This window comes from Diplotaxodon limnothrissa, linkage group LG7 (genome assembly GCF_057381915.1).
Source record: "Diplotaxodon limnothrissa isolate DT_005_m linkage group LG7, D_limnothrissa_male_GT1.1, whole genome shotgun sequence".
Lineage (NCBI taxonomy): Eukaryota > Metazoa > Chordata > Actinopteri > Cichliformes > Cichlidae > Diplotaxodon > Diplotaxodon limnothrissa.
The window spans coordinates 58,337,721-58,356,816 of record NC_140602.1 but is presented as its reverse complement, the minus strand read 5'-3'; the positions used below and the strand labels follow the sequence as shown (position 1 = coordinate 58,356,816).

Below are 19,096 nucleotides of genomic sequence, written 5' to 3'. Positions count from 1 at the left end.
GCAGGACGTGTCACTTTCCCCCCCAATACCGCACAACGCCATGTTTGTCACAAACATTTAAGGAGGACCGGCCTCATTAAGCGACATACTTGACACGCCTTTAGAGGGCGCCGTTTCTCTTCTTTTCATTCTTCTGTGCGGCGATTAACCTCGTATAATTGGACTTATTTCCGCCACCTGCTGGGCTGGAGTGAGTGTACAGTACAGGACTTTATTCTGCAATATTGCAAAAACAGAGTTTGTACAAGTTCTAATGAACTTTAAAGTCAATATTTCATATGACTACCTTTATTCTTAACACGGACTGAACTTTCTTATTCCTTGTTTCCCTTCGTCAAGACAGTCACCTTGCCACTGAGACCATTTCTGATGAGGAGTCAGTAACAGCATATGGATAAACTATAGGGTTAGATTCACCTCTTAGTTCCTGTGCAAATCTTTTTCCTTTTTCAGATTACTTTGAAAATCTGCTGTTGATTTTTTTTAATGGTCCTAAGTGACTTAACAAACAAACAAACAAAACATGTGTCTGAAAACTGTAAGGTACAAGGACTTGACTGAAAATGACAAGCAGCCAGTGTCCAGTGAAACACTCTAAATGATGGAAAACTATTTCACAGGACCACTTTAAAAATTACAATAAGGTAACTTCTTGGAAGTAAAATATGATGAACTGTGCAGTGGCTCAAGACCTCCGCACAGAGCTCTAGCTTAACCATTAATTTTCCTATAGCTTATCTAACATCACATTAACTGAAGTTGGATGAAGTTAAACTTTGATTTGTATTAATGTTTAACCCTGTACCCATTTCTTCAAGAGGCTTTGCCTTTTCCCAGATGCCATTTGGGGACAGAGAGAGATTGAAGTCCTCCCAGCTTCTCATCACATCTGAGGGTAAAAGATCTTTAACATCCAGCCTTATATGTTAAAAGTGATGCAGAGTGCTGCAACAGACTTTTTTCTATATGTGCTTTTGAAAAATATAGTAAATCATCCTTATTCTTAATCAAAGATATAATAAAAGCATAAGTCTGATTAATGTGCTGCATGAGAAATGCAGTTTGAGTAATTAAAACTGTTCTAATGTCTGGATTATGTAGACATGATCCAGTTTGGACCTTGGAAAATAATGGTTCTAATGACAGGCCTCTGTCACACTGAGAGTCTGACTTTGGAGTGAGTGGGTGAGGGAGGGAGGGAGGGAGGGAGGGAGGGAGCAAAGCTGAAGAGCCACGGATCTAAAAGAATATCTGATTTTAACATGACTGATTTGATAAAAGAAATTGTACTGAGTATAGTGTGATCAATAAACACTGAGTTTGAAGTGAGAGAAAGTATTCCTTTGTATTTGAATTAAAAAGGGATTTACTAAAATGGATGTACATATGAGAATAAGCTAATTGAAATAAAATTGCATAAACTGAATGAAACATGAACTGAATTGTATTTATATTTGATTGAATGTTCATATGTAATAGAATTTTCAACACAAAGAATAACACAGCAAAGAAGAAAATGTAATTAAGTGATTTTAAAGTTTAAACTTTGCTTTAAATCATGCATGTGGAAAAGTCAGAGAGAGGATGATAAGGTGTGACTGGACACCGGGTGATTAGTAGTCAACAACAGTCTATGGATGTCAGAGTGGGTGAGGCCAGATGTCATCTCAGAAAATGTAATGTCCAGAAAGAGAAGGGATGACTGGGTATAAAAATCTTGTGCAGATGAGATAAAGATTTCTGCCCTTTGTAAGATGTTCACGGCCGAAAAGTGCTGCAGAGATGCCAGAGGATTTAACAGCTGCCCAAACTATTAACCTGCAAATCGGTCTTGTATTTTTTGCCTTTTCCTCTGCTCATTTTTGCCGTGTTATATTATAGAATCAAGAGGACTTCACAGAGCACAGAGATAAGCACAACTTCAGATCTGGATGTGCCTGTTCTCTCCAACTTTTCTCCTCACAAAGATCAGACAAAAGTTAGCATTAGCTCAGAGTAGGTTCATTAGATAAGTATAATTCAGATGATTTGATTCCCCCTTTGCTTTGTTCTTGCTAAATTGTTCTAATAAAAAAAAATCTAAGGAGTGGACATTCCCTTTTTAACCCTTTGTGAAACAGTAAAGGTTAAAACCTGAGTATTAATCTGCATTAGTATAAATAACTCGTACAGGTTACTCCAGCCCTTTAAAAGTAACTGACCCTTGGGGCTTAGTTTTCCAACCTGTTATATTTAACACAGTTTGTTACCAAGTGCACTAATCTACAGGGCAGTTGTCGGAATTGGTGTGGCTGGTAAGATACTGACCGGGCATGTAAAACTACTCAGAGTCTGGTTTTTATCTGTGGAGGCAGGGTAGACACATGGATGACTTTTGAGGCAATTAGAACTGGGCGAGTCCCCTCAACCATCTGCCCCATTTAAGCTCTGTATTGCCGACTGGGTAATACTCATAGGATCAGAGATTAGGATTAGTTAGAGAGCGGATCCAGACTTCCTGTATTGGAGTGCTGGTCCCAGAAATAGACAAATGTTCTTTTGAGTGTTTAAATAAAAGTTGCATTGACTCACTATACCAGTAGAATGGGTCATCTATCAAACTGAAGGTTGATGGATCAGTTCCCCGGCTACTCCAGTCTATATGTCGAAGTGTCCTTAAGGAAACCACTAAATCCCAAGTTGCCATCTATCGGAATGTGCATGAAGATTAGACAAAGTGCTTAGGTATAGAGAAAAATCCTTGAATGAATGTCTGATGTCTGCTTGGGTGACTGAGGCTTATAGGAAAATGTGCTTTGAGTGCTCAGTTTAAGCACAAGGGTTCTATAGAAATAGCATTTAAAATCCATTAAAAAGTGGTATTACATGAGTTCAATTTCAACTGGCATTTCTTCAACACCAAAACTCACAGTGGTTCTTTCCTCACAATCTCTTTACAAGCTGATATATCAGACTAATTCAGTTTTATTTCAGATAACAGCACATAAAAGTAAATGACCAGAATATATGTCCAAAAGCACAAAAACTGTATGACGACTGATGTTTCCACATTCATTGTCTTCCATACTTAGCAACAGGATGTTGAAGATGGAGCTGCCAGTCAGGAAGAAATGATCAGTCATTCCTCCACTCTTATACCTCACCCTATATTCCCTCCTATTTTTTAACTTTGTGTTCACCACAGCTATTTTCATCCTTTTTCCAAAATCCACTACCATCTGTCCTGCATTTCTCTCTTTAACACCACCCCTACCCAACCCATCCTCATCACATGTCTTCCGTTCACATACATTTCCATTCCATCCAAGTCTGTTCACCAACCTATCTATCCTTGGGATACTCTCTACCATTTCGTCTAACTTACTAAATTCCTCTTTCTCTTCTTTGTCTTCCAACCTCTGGGATATATGGATTGACAACATTTTACATCACCCCTTTGATTTCCAGCTTCAAACTCATGCCTCATGCCTTCTCTTCCTTCAAAACTACCTCTGCTCCATTTCTCTTCCCAGGTGGAAGGGAAGAACTTGCTTCCTTTCTGCCACGTCTCCTGGACACACAGTGTATCTATCTACAGTAAGATACAGTAAATGTGACTGACAGTCTGAAAGCTGCATTAATGTCCAAAGACTAAGCGTCCACGAATAAGGCACGTTGTTGTCCGCCTCTGTGTTCTAATAAACGTTTACTGCCTCACATTAACAGTGTCTCAGATATATCTCTTGCTCTTATAATACCTCTTTGTTCGCTTCTAGTCGATAGCGCGCATGCGCCATGATAGATCTCCTTCATTGTGCCCTGTCCCCGTTATAAGCATTTCCAAGCTAGGTTAGCTGTCAATTCACTCCACCGCATCACGCCAGGGACGCTCCGGGCTGTGCAGACTCCTTTTGCAAATACCTTTGCTGCATCGGTAACAGTGCTGATAAATGTTAAACACATCGCTGATCTTTATAACCCCTGCGTAGTTATTTATATGTGCTGTTGCTTCTTTGAGAATTGTGCGTTTATCTCCAAGGTTAGATGTCCAGCTAGCATGTTGTAACGGTATAGCTAACGGTATCTGTTATGTAATGATGTTTAGCTTTGCAGTGCACAGTTAAATCCTTTGGTTCATTGGTTTCTAGAGCTCCATTGCAGCGACACAGAACAGTCAAGCTAGGCACGGATTTAGCAGCCGTACCAGTGGGGTTTCTGTTTAGCTGGATATAAAAGTGTGCGTGCGTGTGTGTGCTTGGGAAAGGAGTAGGGTGTCACTAATATGCTCGCAACTATCATATTTTTTGCTTGTTAGTGTGTCAGTGCAACTTAGACAGCAACCAGCTAACTGACTGTCAAACCCCCTATACGCCTTCCTCCCGGCCATCTGCTATCCTTTGTCCCAACTAAGAGATGCAGCACTGAACGTTTGCGATGAGCAGAACGAGCTGTTGTTTAGCATTGGTCACTTGGGAACTTATCTATACCAGCTGCTTGTACACATAAGGTAATAGTCCGATTATAACGGCAGTATATTCAGTAGAAAAAGAAACACGGAGCCCCCCTTTTGTATGCTATCCCACATTGAGTTTTTTGTTCTTCATGCAGCAATCGTAGCCGGTTCATGAGTTAGCGCGCGTGTACAAATATATGGAAATGTGGCTTTATCTTATTTACCAAATTATTTTGCACATGTCTCGTTTAGAGCTCCGTGTGAGTCTATTTAGAGTTACATCAGTCATCAGTACAGTACCGCTAGTTTCTCATTTCCTTGCTCTTACTGTGAGTGCATATCTTGTCACACACACACACACCCAAACGTGTGTGCAGTGGTTTCCTATAATATAATATAATATAATATAATATAATATAATATAATATAATAACAACATAGCAGGTAGGTAGGGTAGGTTACCATAAGTGCAGTAATAACAGCAGATGTTTCATCAAATATAATGAGAGTAAGAGAGAGCCAGAGCCTGATAATTACAGTACTGCTGTCAGAACTAAAGTCAACTCGCTTTACCACAGTATATGCTTTAGTAGAAGACCATTACAAATACGCAAGAAAGAGCTCTTGGCATACAGTAGCTAGAGGGAATTACCTACAAACTGCTGCCACTTTGCTGTTTGCACCCTGCATACTAATTATCAAAGGTTTACTCACTTTAACACCTTGTAAAAGTCATCATCATCAATGGCATGCATCTCACAACAACCAAAATGCAGCAGAACTTGATTCATGTTCACTGTGGCAACTGTTTAAATTCTTATGTTTCGTGGAAACTGGTTTGAATCCAAGTGGACATGTTAGTTGTGGTTTTAACATTGGCGTAGCTTCTGTTAGGTTGACACTGTGTAAAACACAGCTTAGCTTTGTTATTTGGTCCTGTATTGCGCTGTAGATGTTCATGTACAGGTTATGGTTCATTCTTATATTGTCTGTCAAAGCTCTTGAGATCACGAGGAAAAAGAGATACAGAACAGAGCAGTTAACCCAGGTGTTTGTGCAGCTTGTGAATCCCATGTGAAACCACTGTAGCTCTCCAGGTCGTAACCGCTGACTGGTGGTGTAGTAAACACAGAACAGCATAGAGTTGAACCTAATGGATTGGGCATTGAAACAGTTTTCTGCTTGAGGTTTTTTGGACCTTCCTGACTCAGTGCATTGCTTGGTGGCTCTTCTTGCTTAACCAAAGTACACCAGTTTCTGCCTGAATACTGTTGTTTGCTTAAAAGGAGTATATCAAAGAACAGCTTGTTCCCTTCTGCTGGATGTCAATAGGTAACCCGACTGTTTAATCAGGTACAGGCAGTTATTGCATTCAGTAGGTACACAGGAGTCCATCCTAACAAAATGGGGACTTCAGCAAAAAATCTCAAATGTCAGCAACTTTCAAAAAGGTTCTGGTGACTGTAGAGACAGTGAAGAATGAAGTACAATGAAAATCATTATCATGTTCAAGAACCCAGTTTGAGAATGGCTTGTGATCTTGATGGAACCTGTTTCCAGTTCTTGGCTGACAGGCGGTCTTCTGCTGCTGCAACTCATGTGCTTCATGGTTCAACATGTTGTGAATTCATAGATGCTCTTCTGCATACCTTAGTTGTGATGAGTGGTTATTTGAGTTACTGTTGCATTCCTGTCAGCTTTAAGCAGTCTGACCATTGTGCTCTGACTTCTTGCATCAAGGCATTTTCATGGAGAACTGCTGCTCACTGGATAGTTTCTCTGTTTCAGACATGCTCTGCAAACATTCTCTGTTCTCAGTTTAAACTTTAGCAGGTCATGACCATCTTTATACCCATGCCTTAATGCAGTGACCTTGTTATTGGCTGATTAGATATTTTTTTTAAAAAGCAGCTGAATATGTATATCTAGTGAAGTAACCTGTGACTATATACAAAAACCACTGAGACTTTAACTTTTGTTAAGTGCTCATTCAGTATGAGCACTTAACTGAGCAGTATAACCAATTGATGAACAACATGGATGGTCATACCCTGTTTCTAAAGATAAGTTTTTACTGCTAAGCCTTTAAACACTTGTGTAGAATATTGTGAAGTTTCAAATTTGACAAAAGAAACATCTGCCTTTATCTTCTCCAGCACAATGGCTGTCCCTCCAGCATACTCAGACCTGGGCAAGGCCGCCAAAGATATATTCAGCAAGGGATATGGTGAGCACTGTTTTAAGCTTAGGAGTAAATTATTAACTGTGGGGAATTCCTAAAGTACAACTTATTCTGTGTGCTTCTTATCCACACTACACATTTAATAAATACACTGATGTGAACAGAACTAAAAGTCTGGATATAATTTCAGACATTAGATACTCATTTTTTGAACGCTGAAATTACAGTTTTGTACATATAAGGTACATATTTGTTTTTTGAAGGAGATACCAGTATGTACAAAAAATATATAATTTATGTATGAATTCATGGAGTATATAAATTGTATAAATCTAACAACAGACAAGAGTCTCTAAAGGAAGCTGAATGAAATGGAGAACTGTCAGAGCAGCACCTCGAATGTGGTGAAGCACTTGAGAATGAGCAGATGTAACTGGTAAGCAGTGATTGAATTTTAAAAAACAAAAGAAATCAACTTGTCTTTTAGTAAATAAATTGGGTGCCCGCCAGCATACCTGGGCAGCCTGTCCAAGTAAAGTCTGTGTAGGAAACCGTGAAGGAAGGTTTACAAGCTCGTCTGTTGCTCGTTTAACATTTTAAAATGATGTTACAGCTAGTCTGACCACAACGTGGCTTAGTCTTTACAATTAATAAACCACCTTTGTGGAGGAAATCTATCTAAAAATGTTAAATTATGCCTTTTTAAACCTTCCTGTCTCTGATTTGTCTTGCACATAATAACTATTAACTCATATTTTGTAATCAATCAGGCTTTGGTGTTGTGAAGCTGGACCTCAAGACCAAATCACAAAGCGGAGTGGTGAGAACACTTTTTTCTTTTCATGTTCTTTCTTTATTCTTCACCTTTCCTTTGCCTTTTCATGCTAATCTCTAACCTCCAAATCCTGCTGCACAGGTACCCTCTCATGCTCAATGCCTTATTTAATTACAGTAACTGGACTCCTGCTGTGACTCGGAGCTGAAAGGGATTTAAAGCTGTTTTCACACATAAACTATACCTCTGAACTCTTTAGACATTGTGCTGCCTGCACGAAGGCAGAAGTCCAGACAGACTGGACATTAAATCTCTGTGTGGCAATTTGATAGGTGATTGTTTAGAGAATTCATAGCAAGTGACTGAATGTCATATACTGTCTGTGCTGCTTCCTTCAGGTGACCCTCACCTTAACCAAACAGAGTTATTTCCATTAGAACACGTCTGTTGAGTTCATGTGTAAAAACATCTCAGGTGGACGAATGTGGACCTGCTTGGCTTAATGTGCTCTCTGTTCTTGAGAAACATGACAGGCCTGCAGGTGTGCATTTGTGGCTTGTCTGTCTCTCTGGTCACCTTTCCTAACCCCTGCTCTGTCTCCACGCTGCTGCCCTGGACTGCTCGCTCTCTAATGTAGATGGTAAGATCGGTGTCAGGGCTGACTGCTCTGTCTGTCTGTGTAACTCAGAACAAGTTTCCATGGATTTCTGTTCTGTTAACTTACCTAAACCTTTGTTCAATTACAAGTCATTTTTTCAGTTGTTATTGTGGTTAAGTTGTTTTTTTGTCTTTATAATATTCATAAAGCATGAAAAAATGATTTTCTCTCTCTTCACACTCATTTATACTATTTCCATTTCTTTATGGAGATTGTCTTTACTTTGGGTTGTACTCCTTTACATTATTTTTGCATTATTATACCTGACCAAACAGTATGTTGTATGATTGATAAAATGCCAGAAAATGGAGAAGAATATTATTAAGCTATTATATTAATTTCAGGCTCAATATTTAAATTTTTTGTGCTACCTTTACTGCTCAAAATAGTCCTGTATTTATGTTTTACTTGGTCTTTATTTCACTGGTGGAAACGAGACATTTTAGCTTCTCTTCTTTTTTAGCCACTGATTGGTTACATTTTGAACAGAAAAGGTTTGAACAGTGGGTGGGTGGGGCTTCGGTGCTCATCACTAGTGCTGTGTGCCTGAGAATACCATGTGAGGGATATTTCCCTGCTGACATCATGCTTAGCCAAGAGTTAAAAAAAAAAACTTCTGAAAACGACTGTTTAGAGCAGTCAGGGTAGTTGTAAACAACCAGTCCTCATTATTTGAAACTTTGAACATGTTCAGTGGTAAATGTCTTTTTACTCAAGCGTCATTCACACAATCTCACACACACACACTTTTTTCTGTATCCAAGCCCTTTGTCTAACATTTGCGCATACACTCCCACTTCAGCGGATGCATCAGAGGCAACTCGGTGTTAAGTATATTTCCCAATAAATTGAGAATAAATTGGCGGGGAATCGAGGCACCGATCTTCCTTTACCTCCTGAGTCACAGCCACCCCAAACAGCCATCATTGTAATAAGATACACTGAACAAAAATATAAACGCAACACTTTTGTTTTTGCTCCCATTCCCCATGGGATGGACGTAGAGACCTAAAATTCATTCCAGATACACAATATAACCATCCCTCCCAGACAGTGGTCACAAATCAGTCCAAATGGGGCAGGGATAGCTCAGTAGGTAAAGTGGTCGCCCCATGATCGGAAGGTCGGCGGTTCGAATCCACTTAACGGCTACCCTGAGGTACCCCTGAGCAAGGTACCGTCCCTACACACTGCTCCCCGGGCGCCTGCTTAGTGGGCTGCCCACTGCTTCACTGAGTGAATGGGTCAAATGCAGAGAAAAACAAGTAATTTCCCCATGGGGATCAATAAAGTATCCATTATTATTATTATTAAATGTGTGGTAGTGGGCACATCTGCTATATTGAGATAATCCATCCCACCTCACAGGTGTGCCACATCAGGATGCTGATCTGACATCATGAGTAGTGCACAGGTGTACCTCAGACTGCCCACAACAAAAGGCCACCCTGGAATGTGCAGTTTTGTCTCACAGCAAAATGCCACAGATGCCACAAGCAATGAGGGAGCGTGCAATTGGCATGCTGACAGCAGGAATGTCAACCAGATCTGTCGCCCGTGCATTGAATGTTCATTTCTCAACCATAAGCCATCTCCACAGGCGTTTCAGAGAATATGGCAGCACATCCAACCGGCCTCACAACCGCAGACCTCGTGTAACCACACCAGCCCAGGACCTCCACATCCAGCAGGTTCACCTCCAAGATCGTCTGAGAACAGCCACCCAGACAGCTGCTGGAACAATTGGTTTGCACAACCAAACAATTTCTGCACAAACTGTCAGAAACCGTCTCAGGGACGCTCAACTGCATGCCCGTCGTCCTCATCGGGGTCTTGACCTGACTCCAGCTCGTCGCCGTAACAGACTTGTGTGGGCAAATGCTCACATTCGATGGCGTCTGGCACGTTGGAGAGGTGTGCGCTTCACGGATGAATCATGGTTCACATTGTTCAGGGCAGATGGCAGCTGAGAATGTCCCAGTTCTTGCATGGCCAGCATACTCACCGGACATGTCACCCATTGAGCATGTTCGGGATGTGCTTGACCGGCGTATACGACAGCGTGTACCAGTTCCCATGAATATCCAACAACCTCGCACAGCCATTGAAGTGGAGTGGACCAACATTCCACAGGCCACAATTGACAATCTGATAGACTCCATGCGACGATGTGTTGCACTGCATGAGGCAAATGGTGGTCACACCAGATACTGACCGGTTCTGGGTCCCCAGACCCCCAATAGCGCAAAAAACTGCACATTCCAGGGTGGCCTTTTGTTGTGGGCAGTCTGAGGTACACCTGTGCACTACTCATGATGTCAGATCAGCATCCTGATGTGGCACACCTGTGAGGTGGGATGGATTATCTCAATATAGCAGATGTGCCCACTACCACACATTTGGACTGATTTGTGACCACTGTTTGGGAGGGATGGTTATATTGTGTATCTGGAATGAATTTTAGGTCTCTACGTCCATCCCATGGGGAATGGGAGCAAAAACAAAAGTGTTGCGTTTATATTTTTGTTCAGTGTATGTATGAGAGAAAATAAGGAAAAGAAGAGACTTGGAGGAATTTAAAAACGGGAAGAAAGCAAAAAGATGCATTGGGTGGCAGGGCTGCACTACACTTTTATAGCTATTTAAAAAAAATCTGAATGGCATTGTTTCATTATTCTGTCAACAGCCCCCTTTACTCTAGAGCAGTGGTTCTTAACCTGGGTTCGATCGAACCCTAGGGGTTCGGTGAGTCGGTCTCAGGGGTTCGGCAGAGCCTTCGCCATGACATGCATGGCTCATTTTGTGCACCAGTAAAAAAATCACATTTTATTTTTCACTAAAGAGGGGTTCAGTGAATGCGCATATGAAGCTGGTGGGGTTCGGTACCTCCAACAAGGTTAAGAACCACTGCTCTAGAGCAAAACAGCTCAGTAACTTTGATTGTCGTGTTCTGTATTATAGGATGAATCGAATGACTTAACACTGATCAGTTTGCAGTTACCCAGGGAAATGACTAGGGCTGTTCCTGGTCAGTTACTAGGTAATTGATGAGGTTCTTAGTCACACAATCTTTCTTAAATGCCATAAAATGTCACCTGAGTGTGTTAAAGATGGAAGCAGCGTCTGTGTTTGTTTGGTAGCTTCAGTAATGGTGACTAAGCTTTTAGAACAGTTTAACTTGGACATTAGGGCTGTTTGATATAACGATATATATCGGATGATGATATAAAAACATCTATCATTTCATTTTACGCTATCGTTTGTTTCGTGGTGTCGCAAAATAAACTGTTTACGGCAATATTTTTTCATCATTTTGATGGTCACTGTTACAACTCCAGCTACACGACGCCCAGCTGGAAACACTTCAAGCAAGTCGAGCTGCCCGAGATTCACAGAATTTACAGAAAATGTTACATTTTTGTGATTTATATCGTTATCGACGATAGAATTCTTATATCGGGATATGAGATTTTGGTCATATCGCACAGCCCTATTGGACATCATGTGCTATGAAGGCCTTTGTCACAACATGATGCATGTATTAGTCAGTCTCTAATACAGCTGCATTGACTTTTCTTATATTTGTGTCTGAATTGAGATTTGCTAAAGGACCATCTCTTTGGACTCACAGAAGTACAATCACAGAAACTGTGCTGCCGTTGTCTCAGTTCGTTGACAGATTTTCACACAGAGATATGTTGTTGATTCATATACATATGTTGTTTTGCGACGCATACATAGTGTGTGGTGATGACTTATCTGATCATTACCTCAGGTTTTTTTTCTGCTTTGACATGTAAAATGAAATTAGTTATCGTTAGCACACACTGAAAGACTTGTCGATACAAAAATCATCAGCAGGGCACCACTTTAAATGTACTTTGTAATAAAGAATTTATTTAGAGAAAAGCCCTGATTGTAATTTAAATCAAATATAATTTGCTTTGAAAATAAAATTTGAAATAAAAAACAAAACAAAAACAATGCCACATGTTGCATTACTTTTTAACAGATTACAGATTTCTGTACAATGCTACCTTAAGTAATTTGGAACACTATCTAACTCGTATTACCTTTCAGATATTATTTTACTGGCAATGATGTTGGCAAGCTAGATACCGTTAGCTAGCTAGCTGTAATTGGGCTGTGCTGTATAAATCTGTGATCGTTAGCTGAGAGGGTTAGCTTATAAAATACATTGAAAAGTGCCAGCTAAATTCAGGCTCAGGATATGGATTAATTAGCTGACCTTACCTTCTGTTATAAAGTACTTTTTTTATTGGTGGTTCAATCCCTGCCTTCTCCAGTCTGCCAAAGTATCATTGGGCAAAGTACTGAATCCCAAGTTGGTTTTTGACGCATCCATCACATGAAAGAATTGGATTAATGTTACACAGAAAGCACTTAGGTATAGAAAAAAGTGCCTGTATGAATATAGGTTAAAGAGGCATGTTGTATAAGATCCAGTCCATTTAATATTGTTTACATTTGCTACAGCATTCATGTGTGGTAGCTGTGTATATATATCTCTATTCTATACACATCCGGTAACATTTAGAGGGCTCTAAAATCATCTTGGCATCCGGTAACATTTTTGACAATATTGTGATTTTAGTGACACAAGGCTAAAAGCCAATTCTGAACCATGCTGCGTTGAATTTGGTGGAATCTTCATTGTTGACTTGAATGGGTGTGATCGGAACTAGAATACATTTCTGCTGGTAGGACTGATGTTGATATGCCAGTACAGAAAAATGTCTTATTAACATTGGGAGGTGGATTTGTGTTTTTCTAATGACTTGGCACTGTTCTTACTCATTTCACTATGCATAAAAGCAGTCTAATCTTATTTTAATAAATGCAAGTCAGGGCAACAGCCACTGTCTGAGAATTACATTGCATTCTTACATATATTTTTCAAGGTTCTCTTTTTTCCTTTGTTTTTAAGCATGCACTCTTGTTTAGAAAAAGTGTTCTAGTGCTTATTGTCAGTGGCAGTTTAGATAATCACTTTGTTGTAATCATCATGTTTATCATTGTTTTTGTGTTCACTTTGTTTGTCTTCTGCCTCATTAGTGTCTTGCATGCATTCATCTGTGAGACTGTCTTATTATGTCAGTGTATCTGTATTGTTTAATATGTAGAGTACATGCTGATGATTATCACTGTATTTTTGACATGACTAATTATATTTGGTCTCAGTTCCTTTTTCCATTTTGATATCCAACAATTCAACAATCTGCGCAACAATACCCTGCGTTCCACACTCATGCTTTGTGCTAATTGGTCCTTCACCAGGAGTTCAACACATCTGGCTCCAGTAACACAGATACAGGGAAGGCCTCAGGGAGCCTGGAGACCAAGTACAAGATGAAGGAGCTAGGCCTGAGCGTCAACCAGAAGTGGAACACAGATAACACCCTGGGTACTGAAGTCACTGTGGAGGACCAGGTGTGTGTTTGTGGTTAAGAAACTGATTTAATTGTTTAAATGTTCCTAAAAAAACCTATTGACTCCAAGTTTTACTTTACCTATAGCTGGCTCAAGGACTGAAAGTTGGCTTGGATACATCTTTTGTACCAAACACAGGGTGAGACTCCATTTATTGGTTTGTGTGACTTATACTGTGTTATGTAATCAGTATTAACTTTGGGTCAATCCTGGATAAACAGAGTGCTGACTCTTTTTTCCACTCTTGCCTTGTTAATAATTAGCTGCATGCTTTAAACTTCTTTTATCCTCAAATTCAGTCCTCCTTTTTAAACCTTTAACTACCGATATAGTAAAAGCTGTACACTTAGTTTACTAATATTTTCCAAATCTGATAGATCAACAGATAAGAGAAGTTTTCATCCAGCTGACCTCACTCTTTACATGTTATTGTGTGCTGACAAAAGATGGACACACATAGAGGTTCCTATAATTATTAGTAACATCTAACAACTACACCTCGAATATATTCAAATTTGAAAGTTCTTCTGCGTACTTCAATGCCTCTAATAATTAATGTTGTTATTCTTACTTATTGTATCCACGTTGATGTATAGTAATGTACCGCTACAGAGTCTCAAAGAATAAGCTGATTTCTCAGTGTCTTATATTTCCTTTAACTTATTGGCCACTCTGTTTCTCTTGGCATGCCCTTATCAAAGCATTCCCTCTCTACTAATATATTTTTGACTTTCCTACTCTGTCTGTGTCAGAATCTAATTAGAGTTGTGTTTACAGTAATAACAGAACATGTCAGCTTATGCAAAAGTGTGGCTCATTCATGTGGTTTAAATAGTTTTTTAACAGCATGGAGCTGTGTGATCTGGGAATTCAATACATCATATTGTTTCCAGATAAGTTGGAATTTATTGTTGTCATTGGTTTTGGTATTTTAATGGCTCATCACTGTGATTAACCAACTTTTCAGCAAGAAGAGTGGCAAGCTCAAGACTGGCTACAAGCGTGACTATATGAATATTGGCTGCGATGTTGACTTTGAGGGTCCCATCATCCACGCTTCTGCTGTGTTGGGCTATGAAGGCTGGCTGGCAGGCTATCAGATGGCCTTTGATACGGCCAAATCCAAACTGGCTCAGAACAACTTTGCACTCGGATACAGGGCCGGGGACTTCCAGCTTCACACCAATGTGTGAGTGATTTTACATACGTACATAAACAGTTTGTGAAGATGCTTTGTTGCTTTTCAAATCATGGGCATCACATATCTAACTTCTGTTGCTGTAGTCAAAGCTCTGCACAAAAACCTGCTGGGTGGAAGCATTTTTTTTAAAGGTTGTTCAAACCCACAGACAGAATATCCTCATATTGGACTTGATTTGCTTCTACCCCTCTACCCTTCTACCCCAAGAGCAACTACCCCACAGGATTTGTGTCTCCTCCCATCTCGAACCAGACTTTTCTCATGGAAATGTTCACTTGGAACTGATTTGAATTTAGTGGCAAATTGTCCCAGTGACCTAAAACACATTTTTGGGCATCAGTTACTAATTTCATTATGGGTTGTCATAAGTGGAATACAAAGAGGGATGAATTTATAATTTGGAGACTGGTCTGCAGGATAGACTTCTGTTTGCTTAAGTAAATAAATGTCTGTTCTCTCTCAGTAATGACGGGACTGAGTTTGGCGGCTCCATCTACCAAAAGGTAAATGACGAGTTGGAGACAGCGGTTACTCTGGCCTGGACAGCTGGCAGCAACAACACTCGTTTCGGCATTGCTGCCAAATACAAGCTGGACAAAGATGCCTCTCTGTCTGTGAGGACTGACTCTTCACATTCACATGCACTGTTGCTGAAGCATATTCTCACAAACCGTTGTGCTGTTGTGTCTGACGCCTTGTCATGTTTCCCCTACAGGCCAAAGTGAACAATGCCAGTCTGATCGGAATAGGCTACACCCAGAGCCTTCGACCAGGTGAGTTACCTTCCTCAACTGTGCCATTGGCACCCAGCAAAATACTTTCCCAACCTACACAGGAAGATCTTGGTTGTTTAAAAATACAACCCCATTTCCAAAAAAACTGATATTTTTCAATTAAATTCAATTTTATTTATGTCGCACCATTTACAACAGCAGTTGCCTCAAGGCGCTTTATATTGTAAGGTAAAGACCATACAATACAATGGTATATAATATGTAAATCCATGACTTGCAAATCTCACAAACTGAATTTTTATTCAGAATAGAAAGTAAAAAAAATCACTTGTTTAAACTAAGTTTAGTATAAAAATTCTAAGAAAAAAAATAGGTCATAATGAATTTGATGGCAGTAACACAGTAGTACGTTAATGTCTAGATAATGAGGAAACCAGTTGCTGGACATTTGCGAGGGGAATGTTTTCATATTCTTGTTGCATATATGATTCTAAGCAAACAACAGATTGTGATGCACCAAATATTTTTAGTTGGTTTAAGGCAGGGGTGTCAAACTCAAATACACAGTGGGCCAAAATTCAAAACTGGAACAAAGTCACGGGCTAACATTAATATTTATTGAAAAAAAAATCTTCCTCCAGATATAAGAATGAATCTTTTCTTATGGACTCAAATAAGTTTTGCTGAAAAACTGAATATGGAACAAGCAAAGCTTAATACTAAACAATATATATATTAGCTGTATAATACCAGTAGGCCAGCTCTAATAGTAATTTGGTATGGCTTCGCGGGCCAAATGTAATTAGGCTGCGGGCCAAATTTGGACCGCGGGCCAGAGTTTGACACCTATGGTTTAAGATCTAGACTGCAGACAGGCCAGTTAAGCAGCTAGAATCTTCGAATATGAAGCCATGCTCCTGTAACATATACAGTATGGAGTTTAGCACTGTCTGAACCATGAACGCTCTTCCCTGTAAAAGATCTTGTCTGTTTACTAAAACCATAGAACTTTCCCTATTAATGGTGCATTTTAGATCCTGAGATATTCAAAGTCTTCACAATTATATATTACATCTTAACGTAAAATTAAAGTACATTATTCTAAAAATATTCTGAATATCAACTTTTTTTCCCCCGCAGACTCAAATATCTCCCTGTCTTTACTTCTTAGAAACTCTAGCTCTCTGAAATGCTCTCTTTATACCCATACCCCCATACTCATGTTATTGACCTTTTGCTCTTGTCCCAGCTATTTTGAAATGTATGGCTGCCACTAAATTAAAAGCTAATAGTTTTCATGAAATAGTAAAATGTAAACATTTGAAATGTTTGTGTTTTTTTAATGTTCTAGTGTGAATAAAATATGAGTTTATGATGTTTGCAAGTCATTGCACTTTGTTTTATTTACATGTTACACAGCATAACAACTTGTTTGGTTGTACAAAATGTTTTTATTTTAACCCGTTTCAGTCGATCGAAAATTTGAAGCTTGTGAGGGCAACCTTGACTAAGAAATTCAGGAGTTAAGATCTTTATCAAGCAAGAAGGGGCAAACCATGTGCTTTGAAATTTACACCACACACTTATACAGGATAGTTAGGATAGGATAGACGCACTGATACTCGTGCCCCCATGTCAACTTTTTTGAACAGGTCTAAAATTGAAAGTGTATCTACAACGTTATGACTGTGTCTGTGCAGGTGTTAAGGTCACCCTCTCAGCTCTCATTGATGGCAAGAACTTCAACGCCGGCGGACACAAAGTCGGCATGGGCTTCGAGGTTGAAGCGTAAACACGAAACCTACCAATAAAGAAGAAGAAGCCCACTTCAGCACTTAGTTTTCGGCACCCTCCTATCACGATAACTTGTCTCCTTCTCTTGTCTCTGGACTCTCCCTCACACACCCCTCCCTTGTTCATACTTCTGATGAGCATTTCTGACAGTAATAGTCAAGTCTTAGCATTATGCTTAAAAAGTTGTGTGGCTGATCCTGAAACTGGCGGTGCATAGTTGTGGAGAATTGTTTTTATGGCGTTTGAAATAACTATTTATTTCCCTGTAGGTCTTGAATGAAGTAGTTGTTGGTGTACATGTGTAGCTCATTTAAAGCTTCAGTACTGAGTTATTACTGCATTCCTAAAAGCATGTCAAATGAAGGGTTGGATGCAGAGCTTAAAGCTTATTTGCTTGGTTAAAAAAGGTGCAGAGTGTCGTCGCTTTATTTTTGTATCCATTTGAACGGTTTTGGCTTTTTTTGCTGCAATCCAAGGACTATTTAATCCATGTCATTGTTTTCATACAACACATATCATTAAATATTGAAGTAGTGGTGGATGAAGTTAAAGACCGATTTCTGGAATGACGACATGAACGATGTTAGATCTATTCTTGCACATGTCTCAAAATGCTTTTTTAGCCCTTTGTGACTTCTGTTTTTGGTAGGTGAAATCAACATAATGGAATCTTCTGGTAGCTCTTTGGGTTTGTTTGTGTTTTTACATTTCTACAGTGTTGTTTTCATCTATCTGTCTCAGCTCAACGGTTACAATGAAAGTGAGGCTATTTTGCTTCTGTATCTCAGAGGCACCAGTTATCTTAACTTGACTGCCAGCTGTTTCCTCATGTTGCTCGGGGACCTCACTCGTTGCTGTCAGTGATCGTGTCTTCAAAACTATCTCCACTCTTAAGCTCTGTATATTAAAGTACAGGTGCTTGTCCTCCAAGTAATTCCAGTCGAAACACTTGAGGAGTGTTGTGTCCCCAGATGTCTGTCCTGTTACTTTGGTTGGAAATCCTGCATCAGAATGTTTCTTTTTCATCTTGTGTTGTCATTATTATTATTATTATTATTATGAGACTTTCTTTTCTTTGTCACATAGACACAGTACCTCATTTTTTCCAGTGTAAACTAAGAGAACTCTAATAATAAAAAAAAATGGGAAAACAGCACCTATTAATGAATTGAATTCTTTGTCTCAATTAATGCCTTCAGTATTTAGTATTATATTGCTCTTACAGTGCAGTGGTGGCCAGGCTTCTGTAGCTGTAGCTGAGCTGAGCATGACTTTTACTATCTTGGGATTTTAAAGATCTAAATGACAAGTGAAGATTGGATCTAACTTAAATGTAGGAGTCATTTTCTTTGCCATTACATACCCTAATAGAGAAGCTTGTAACAGTTGTCAGGCCAAAATACATGTACCCTTACTACCATTACCACACATGACATGAATGTTAATAACAAAATCTATCTTATGTAATTATACGTGATAGCTTATTGTTCCTTATAATTTAAAGCAATTATCTTTACATGGGGCTGTTAAGCTAGTTGTTAATCTGTAGCCACCTTATTGCTAAACTGAGCTAGCTAGTTTGTGCCACTAGCTTCATAACAAATGTTATGTGCTATCCTTCGTGCCATGTCTGTTGAGAAGAAAACAGATTTCTTAAAGTATAAAAATATTCTTTTAAAGTTGCACTTGCATCAAGAAGAATAGTGTTGGTGTTTAAAGTGGTGAATTCTGCACATAAAGTTGATATCAATTGGACTGAAAGATACCTTAAACAATATGGTCATTTCCACCCAGGTACTAGCAAGTTCTTGTACTTTGATTTAGTACCTTTACATGATTCACGGTTTACTTGTGCTGGGCTTTGGTGGA

The 19,096-nt window shown here is 39.4% G+C and overlaps 1 protein-coding gene across 2 annotated transcripts; it reads left to right on the top strand.

Moving 5' to 3' along the window:
* Positions 1 to 738: 738 nt before the first annotated feature.
* LOC146629369 (non-selective voltage-gated ion channel VDAC2) lies at positions 739 to 18,376 on the top strand. 2 transcript variants are annotated; one of them, XM_085360037.1, is made up of 9 exons: positions 739 to 895; positions 6,589 to 6,659; positions 7,385 to 7,434; positions 13,346 to 13,498; positions 13,585 to 13,637; positions 14,466 to 14,687; positions 15,163 to 15,313; positions 15,415 to 15,472; positions 17,134 to 18,376. In XM_085360037.1, exons 2-9 carry the CDS (start codon positions 6,593 to 6,595, stop codon positions 17,223 to 17,225), a joined length of 846 nt encoding a protein of 281 aa, XP_085216163.1. In that variant the 5' UTR covers positions 739 to 895; positions 6,589 to 6,592; the 3' UTR covers positions 17,226 to 18,376. The 2 variants fall into 2 exon arrangements, with proteins under 2 accessions (XP_085216163.1, XP_085216162.1); XM_085360036.1 differs by lacking the exon at positions 739 to 895 and adding an exon at positions 3,829 to 3,913.
* Positions 18,377 to 19,096: the final 720 nt, after the last annotated feature.